Below are 8979 nucleotides of genomic sequence, written 5' to 3' on the forward strand. Positions count from 1 at the left end.
TATTTTTTATTCTCAACAATAATGCATGCTTTGCATGATGTATTTTTAACGAAGAATTTTTAATTTTTACATGGTAAGAATTGTTTTTCTCAGAGGTGCAAAAAACTATATATGCATACCTCTGTATTATTTGAAAGTTGCAATAAGGAAGCAAAGTAATATGTCTTTGTTTATTGAATTTATCTATGATTCATTGCTCTGTGTTGTAAGTTTGAATTACTGTTAAGTTTTGATATTATATTTTTCTCTGTTATGTTCTTTTAATTTTACTAGTTGGCTATAAGAATAGGGGGCTCAATTTTAAATGTACAATTGGTATCAGAGAAGGTAATATTGTTTTGGGTTGAAGTTTTAGCTATTGGAATTTTGCCAAAGTTAATCATATCAAACTCTAATAGCATGCCTTTTTCAGAATTTGATGGGAATGAGTATGATTATTGGTGCATAAAGATGATGACCTTTTTGATAGGAAAAAATATATGAGAGATTGTTGAATTAGGTTACGAGGAGCCAGTTGATTGGAATGCCCTTTCCACTAATGATAAGAGTGACAAGGAAGAAGAATGCTCAAGCTTTGTTTCACATTCAAATAGTTCTTGATAAGAGCCTATTTCCAAGAATTTCAACTGCAAAGACAACCAAAGATGCCTAGAAGACTATACAAGAAGCTTACCAAGGTAGTGATCAAGTTAGAGTTGTCAAGCTACAGACGTTGAAGAGAGAATTCGAGAATTTGAAGATCTAAGAAGCTGAAAGTATAAGTGACTATTGTGTCAAAGTCAAAGATGTGGTCAATAAAATTACTACACTTGAGAAAACTATGAGCAATGAAGTTTTGATAAAAAAAGGTGTTGAGAACTTTGACACCAAGATGGAATCATGTTGTCATAATCATAGAAGAAAGAAAGGATTTAACAACCCTTCAATTTGATCAATTGGTTGGATCTTTAATGTCTCATGAAGAAAGATTGAGATATTCTTTTGAAAATGTTGAGAAAGTGCTTTCCTCCAAATTACAAATCACAAAGATTGAAGATTCTAGCAGCAGTAACACCAAAAGAAATCAAGGCCAAGGTAAAGGGCAGAGTCAAAATTCTTCAGGAGGAAATAGAGGCAGAGGTGGCTCAGGAGGAAGAGATGATTTCCAAGGAAGAGTTAGAGGCATATTTGATAAGCGAAATGTTTAACCTTACCATTGTAACAAGTATGACCACTTTGAAAGAGATTGCAAATTGAAATGAGGTAAAAGTGCTAACTATGCTCAGGAAAGTGGCGAAAATCCTCCAGATCATTTATTTTTATCTTATGCCAAAAGTGAATATACTAGTAAAGATGTTTGGTACATAGATTGTTGATGCTATAACCATATGACAGGGAATGAGAAGTTGTTTTCAACAAAGGATTCAACTTTTAAAACCAAGATTCAGGTTGGTGATGACAAATCATTGGAGGTTGCTACAAAAGGAGCTATGGAAGTCCACACAAAATAAGGTATGAAGAGTATTCATGATATTTATTATACTCCATAGTTGAAGTACAATTTGTTAAGTGTTAAACAATTATGTGAGAAGAACTATAAAGTTATCTTTGAGAATAAGACATGTACTATCTATGATAAGAATCAAGGCAATAGTGCAATCACTCTTGTGCCTATGACAAAGAATAGGATATTCCGCTCAAGTTTTGGTGAACATATCAACAGTATTAAAAATATGGCATATGAGGATTCAAATTGGTTATGGCATCTCAAGTATGGGCATTTAAATTTTCACAATTTGAAGCTTCTAACATCATATGCATTAGTTTCTGGTTCACCCAAGGTTGAGGAGCACGAAGAGGTTTGTGAAAGATGTTCTAAAGGCAATCATGCAAGGGAAAATTTTTCAAAGGGAAATGCATGGAGGGCCCATCACCCACTTCATCTTGTTCATTTAGATATATGTGGTCCTATGCAAACTAAGGGTTTGGGTAAGTCATCATATTTTATCAATTTTATTGATGATTACTCGTGAAATTGTCAGGTGTATTTTTTGAAGGATGAAGTCATGGATATATTTAAGAGGTTCAAATCCCTCATGGAAAATGTGAAAGGGTGCAAAATCAAATGTTTGAGGACTGATCTTGGAGGATAATTTTGTTGGAAGGCTTTATAGAGTTATTGTGATATGAATGACATCAAGAGGCAACTCACCATTGCATACACACCTCAACATAATAGAGTAGTTGAAAGGAAGAATCATATAGTGGTTGAAATGGCAAGGTACATGTTACAAACTTAAGGGATTGAACATTTCTTATTGGGGAGATGCAGTTGCTAAAGCAGTGCACATCCTCAATAGAAGCCCCACCAATGCACTCGAAAAGATGACTCCTTATAAAGCTTGGTATGGAAAAAGACCTAATGTTAATCATTTCAAAGTTTTTGGTTGTTTGGGGCCTACGTGCATGTACCTGATTAGAATAGAGAAAAGTTTGATGCAAAAAGTGAGTTATGTATTTTTGCTGGGTATAGTGAGAAAAGAAAAGCTTATAGATTTTTTAATCCCCTCACCAATAAGCTTATTGTCTCAAGAGATGCAATTTTTTATGAAGGGGGAGTCCATGGTCATCAAAAAGGCCATGTTGAGAAGCCAAAATCTATTTGAATGATGTTATTAGTGATGATATTGATCAAGAACAATCCACTAATGTTTATGTTTCAATGGGTACAAATCCACCAAGTAGCCCCTCATCTAGTTCTTCAGTTCAAAGTACAAGTCCAGCTTCATCTCCAAGTTCTACAAGGAAGATAAGGGGATTGAGTGATATTTATCAAAGGAGTACAAACCAAACACACGAAGAAACTCCAATAGGTGAGACAATGAATTTTGTTTTATTTACCAATGTTGATTTTGAACCATCATGCTTTGATGATGTATGTACTAGTGATGTTTGGATGCAATCATTTAAAGAAGAGATGGATTCCATTCATAGGAATGACACTTGGGAGCTTACAGAGCTTCCACATGACAAGAAGAAGATTGGCACCAAATGGGTCTACAAGACCAAGTTTAATAGTGAAGGGAGTGTTGAAAGACATAAGGCAAGATTAGTTGCTAAAGGATTCACACAGAAGTATGGCATCGATTATGAAGAGGCATTTGCAGCAGTAGTAAGACAAGAGACTATCAAAATGCTATTTTCATTAGCAATTTAGAAGAATTGGAGCATACATCATATGGACATTAAAAGTGTCTTCTTGAATGGGTGTACTTAAAAGAGGAAATATATGTGGAACAACCACGAGGTTTTGAAATGAAAGAAAAAGAGAAGCATGTCTGCAGGTTGATGAAGGCTTTGTATGGTCTCAAGAAAGCACCAAGAGCATGATATGATATGATTGATGGATGTTTTCAAGAGAATGACTTCCATAGAAGTATGAGTGAACCTACTCTTTACTACAAACAAGAAGGTACTAATTGCATTCTCATCATAAGTCTGTATGTTGATGATTTATTGTATATAGGTAGTAGTTCTACTTGATGAAAGATGAATTCAAAGTTGCTATGATGAATGAATTCGAGATGAAAAATATTTGTCTCATGAAATATTTTCTAGGAATGGAGGTTTATCGAAGTAAGGATGGAATTTTCATTTGTCAAACAAAGTATGCCCAAGATATGCTAAAGAAATTTGATATAAGTGATTGTAACCCTTCCTCTACTCCAAGTGCTCATGGAGTTGTGTTGTGTAGAGATGATGGTGTTGAATTAGTTGATGTGACAACTTATAGAAGTATTTTGGGGAGTTTGATGTTTCTAACCCACACAAGATCCGATATTGCATATTCAGTTTCACTTGTTTTAAGATACATGACAAATATGTTAGAAATACACATGAAGACAACCAAAAGAATTTTGAGGTATGTGAAAGGCATTCTAAATTTTGGTATTCATTATTACTCTTCTAAAAGGTTCAATCTTGTTGGCTTTAGTGATTTAGATTTGGGAGGTGGTATGGATGACCATAAATCTACATCTGAAAATTGCTTCTCTTTTGGTTCTGGTTTTATTGGTTGGAGCTCAAAAAAATAAAGCATTGTTGCCCTCTCATTCACAGATCAAAGTATGTTGCAATTACCTCAGCAGGTACACAAGCTCTTTGGCTCAGAAAGTTTTGGAAGAAATTGAAGAAAAGCAAATTCAGGCTACACTAATTTATTGTGACAATATGAGTGCTATCAAATTAGCAAAGAATCCGGTTCATCATAATAGAACAAAGCAATTTGATATGAAATATCACTTCCTGAGGGAAGTTGAATTGAAGCATATAAATACTCAGGATTAGTTTTTAAGTTGTGCGAGTAAAACTGGTGATGAGTTTTTCCACCGTAGCCATCTATTATTAGTTTGAAAACTGTAATTATTTAGTTTTTATTCTCGGCAATAATGCATGCTTTGCAGGCTCTGTTTTGAACGGAGAATTCTGAATTTTTACATGCTAATTTTTTTTAGAGGTACAAAAAACTATATATGGAGACATTTGTATTATTTGAAAGCTGCAATAAGGAAAACAGAGTACTGTCTTTGTGTGTGCTGTAAGTCTGAATTACTATTAAGTTTTGATATTATCTTATTTATCTGTTATGTTCTTTTGATTTTATCAGCTGGCTATAAGAACAGGGGCTTCAATTTTAAATCTACAATTTTAACACTTTTCTCATTGGCTTGTCCTTTCACTTCAAAAAAACAACTATCACTTATTCCGGCGGCAACTACAGCTTTGATCTTTTCTACAAATTTCTTCAAATGTTGCAGACCTTCAATCTAACAATTTTTTTGAATTCTCCATAATCTTCTAATCTTATTGACGATCTTTGTTTTGATTTATTTCCAGGCCCCAATCTTCTTGCTCTGATACCAAATAAATTTTTTCAATAATCCCAGAATGAAGAGAATGACAACAATACAAAATGAGTTTCACTTACAGCAGAAATTGAAACACAACGTATTATCTTTAAAACAGAGCAGCTTCATAAACAGCTCTCAATACAAATAGATATAAAGATCTGACTGCCTCAAAATAGCCATTGCAAATATTGCCAACAGCAAAATAGAAACCATATAAACCATTTACTAAGAAAACAAAAGTAAACTAAAAATGACTAATTTCTTTCCACCGTAGATAACATGCTAAACAGCAAAATAGAAACCATATAAACCATTTACTAAGAAAACTGTCAAAGCTTAGAAACTGCACTGCCGCAAAGCAAATGAAAACTAGCCATTGCAAATGTTGCCAACAAGATCTATTAATTTTTCCGGTAGTACGATATATTTTTTAGGCTGAGCAAAGTTGTGTTCCGTTCGTGGAAGTTGAATAAAAAATTTATGTTTACTGTTGCATTTTGCTTTTATTGTGTGCGTTTCTTTGACTGAATTTATAATGTACAATTAAGAATTTGTTTGCGTATGTGTTTGTGTGGGAGCAATTTCTGTGTATGGTGTAGCAATTTTGTATTGTGATATATATTTGTTTGTTTATGTCTCTGTAGCATTGTGTGTTTTTGGATATTGCCCATGTTTTCAAATCTGCAGTTACAGACTAAATATAGATAGCAGAATCCTACTCATTTCTTCCACTCTTCCATTTTAATTTATTTATCAGTTTTCATCTAAATATAGGTTCCACTCTTCTTTAGCGTTGCAGGTTCTGGAAGTTTCTCATAAATTTCTCAACCTCTATTTATTAGAGGTGTTTGTAATGTTTTTTTGCATTGAATAGAATAGAAATTTTGCATTTTTAATAATTTCCTGTAGCAAACATTTCTTTGCTCTGTTTTCAGGTCTTTCAAAAAAGGACTCAAAGAAGTTTCTGTGTTGGAAGGCTTTAGGCAGTGCTGACAAGTTTTTTGACAAAAGCCTAGCTATTGATGGTCTTCTGAGAATATGCGGCGGCAATCCTTCGGTGCTGGAGATGATAGCCTCAAAATTGCGTAAACATGGCAACGATGTCCGCGCTTGTGAAAGCACCATTGAATTTTTTAAGGGTACCCTAGCAAAAGGAAAGGGGGATTTAAGTAAAAAAGTATTCGATATGGTCTACAATACTCTGCAAGAAAATATGTACAAAGATGCATTTCTAGATATAGCAGCATTTTTCTATAACTGGCCTGAAAGGACTGTGGGTTACATTGTTGACGAGGTGGCGCTTAAAGCCATAGAAGAGGCAGCCCTGGTGCAGATATCCGAGGCAGGGAGAGTGATTGCCTACGACATCGTTCAAGCGCGCGGGAGGAAGTTGTCAAAAGCGGATAGAATAACTAATCCTCAATCCCTCCACAGTGCTCTGCAAGATAAACAGGTACAGTCTGCCAATACGTCGGGAGTTTAGCTATATGCTCTACTTCTTTCCTTTCTCTTTCTATATTCAGTTATTAAGTTAAATTTCCTTAAAGCAAAACCTTATTTAAGGTTGGAATATTACATGATTTTGCGTACTAGGTAATAAAATTGTTAAAAAATTCGCAACTCTTCTCCTCGATTGTGGGAGTATAATTCTTCCTCTTTATAACCTTACTTCCACCCTAATTTGTTAGAAGCGACTCTTAATTGAATAGATTAACGAAATTCACCGATGACAAAAATGCGATGCAGAATACAATAAAATTCTATACTATTCTGTATACAAGCTTGTATGGGGGTTGTAACTTTCTCCGGGAAGCATATTATAATTGTAATCTGATACATTGTACTTGCAGAGACTTGAGAAATTGAAAGGAATTCATCTTCAACAGAAATATGTTGATTTTGATCCGGAATTCCCACTTACGGCAGAACATCTGGATAAGACGCATCAGTGTCTAAGAGTCTTGATTCTTAATATAGGAAAAAAAGTCACTGGAGCATGCACCAAGCAATTTGTAAATCTAAGGTATCTAAAAATTAATAATGGATATTGCTCACCGATGGAGTTAAACAAGCTTCCGAGGCTGGCAATTTTTGAGGGTCGCATAAGAAGTGACGACAGTTTTCGCGACGTAAGTTTAGCATTTCATTTCTCTATCTATTGTTTAGAATACAGATATCAGATTTTTTTTTCCCTTTTCAGGGCTGATTTGGAATGTCAAATGTGTCTGCAGTTACCCCATTCTTTGCGTAGATTGAAGGTGGACGCTTTAAAATCCCGTGAGTTGGATGAAAGTTTTGGTAAACTGTCTCGTCTGGAAGAGCTGGATATATCTCAAAATGAGCATTATATGAAGAGGCTTCCACAGAGCTTTGGTCAACTAAAATCTCTTCGTTGCCTAAAATTGTGCAGTTTTAGAGAGCTCACTTCCTTGCCCGATACCTTTGGTCAACTGAGCAATTTGGAGGAGTTGAATTTAAGTGATTGTACAAACCTGTCTAGTCTCTCTGACAATTTTGGCAAACTGAGCAACTTGAAGAGGTTGAAAATAATAAACTGCAAAAACTTGCCTAATCTTCCTGATGGTTTTGGTCAACTGAACAAATTGAAGAAGTTAGTTATAACAAATTGTACAAACTTGGCTAGTCTTTGTGATAGTCTTGGTCAACTGAGCAACTTGAAGAAGTTGGTTATAGTGAATTGTACAAACTTGTCTAGTCTTTGTTCTAGGTTTGGGCAGCTGAAGTCTTTGGAATATCTGAGAATTCGTGGTTGCCGAAGTCTACAGAGGCTCAGTGATGATTTCGGATCATTGACATGTGTGGCTGCAATAGAGGCATCAGGGTGTCCTGCGTTGGAAGCAAAAGAAATGGACCGGGTGATTCAGTTGGAGAGCTTGATGGTGTTAAATATCTGTGAAAGCCAACTAATGATAAAGCGTTGGGAAGAAATAAAGGAGGGACACTCTCTAACTGTACGGACAGAAACAAACAGATACAATCCGCTTATACATTCAGTGTCAAGGGCATTATTTGGCAGGCAGAGCAGATTTCTGAATGCTGATGGAGTGGTGAGAGAGTGGTCGTCCACCTTCCTGGCGGGTGAAGAAAAAATTGCTTTGCTGGTGACATGTTGTGATCTATGTTCCTCGGCAAATGAGAAGGCTTGTCAGATGGTGAAGGAGAAAATAGAGGAGCTTTCTTTTAAAGATTTGAACCACATAATGTATGTGGGATTAATTGAGCAAAGTGAGGAAAGTATTCGCCAGACTCTCCGCCAATTATGTCAGGGCATTGAGGGTGGTGATTCTCTTTCTCTTTGTGCTTGGATTCCTTCCCACTACAAATGGAAGCGATTATTTGGCTTTTCTGCATGCTGCATGGCGTTGAGGCCTATGGAATCATGGCGAGTACATACCTTTATTGCCGAGGCACAAATCTCGTCTAGCGAGCAAGGCAATCCACAAGTGGAATACTTGGAGCAAATTTTTCCCGAGGACGAGGACGAAGACGAGGACGAGAACGAGGACGAAGACGAGGACGTGGACGTGGACGTGGACGAGGACGAGGACGAGGACGTGGACTTTACCGAAGACGTGGACGAGGATGAAGACGTGGACGAGGATAAGGACGAGGACAATAAGGATGAGGACGAGGAAGGAGCAATGACAGATTTGGGAGGTGGCTTCTCCAGTCTATATTCGCAGTTGCAGAAAACTTTTATCTTCTCCATTCTCTAAGCAAATAGTTTTGAAGATTTGTAGTGAAGTTTGGGTTTTCTATTTCGATGAGATTTCAAGTCACAAGTTCAGTGGGAAAAGTATATTTTTCAGATCAGACATAATAAGTAGTTAAAGTTGAATTTAATTCTAAGACGTTTTTAATATAAATAAAAAATATTATTAATCAAATTATAAATAAAACTGTATTTTAAAATTTAAATTTAAATTTGTAAAATTGATATTGATGATGATTATAAATATTTGTATTGTTTCTAGATTAAATTAGTTTGTTATTTATTCATTACATATATTATTTGATTATACAATTTATTATATTTAACATTTTATCATATATGTATCTTTAAATTGTC

At 35.3% G+C, this 8979-nt stretch overlaps 1 protein-coding gene across 1 annotated transcript in view; it reads left to right on the forward strand.

Annotated features, from left to right (window-relative positions):
- LOC131045204 (uncharacterized) overlaps positions 1-8626 on the forward strand; it is a 33264-nt gene extending 24638 nt beyond the window's left edge. Inside the window, exons 12-14 of the mRNA XM_059208662.1 lie at positions 5825-6342; positions 6740-7018; positions 7121-8626. Coding sequence (XP_059064645.1) covers positions 5825-6342; positions 6740-7018; positions 7121-8626 — 2303 coding nt within the window. The remainder of the gene's footprint in view (positions 1-5824; positions 6343-6739; positions 7019-7120) is intronic.
- Positions 8627-8979: the final 353 nt, after the last annotated feature.

The sequence above is a fragment of the Cryptomeria japonica genome, chromosome 7 (genome assembly GCF_030272615.1).
Source record: "Cryptomeria japonica chromosome 7, Sugi_1.0, whole genome shotgun sequence".
Lineage (NCBI taxonomy): Eukaryota > Viridiplantae > Streptophyta > Pinopsida > Cupressales > Cupressaceae > Cryptomeria > Cryptomeria japonica.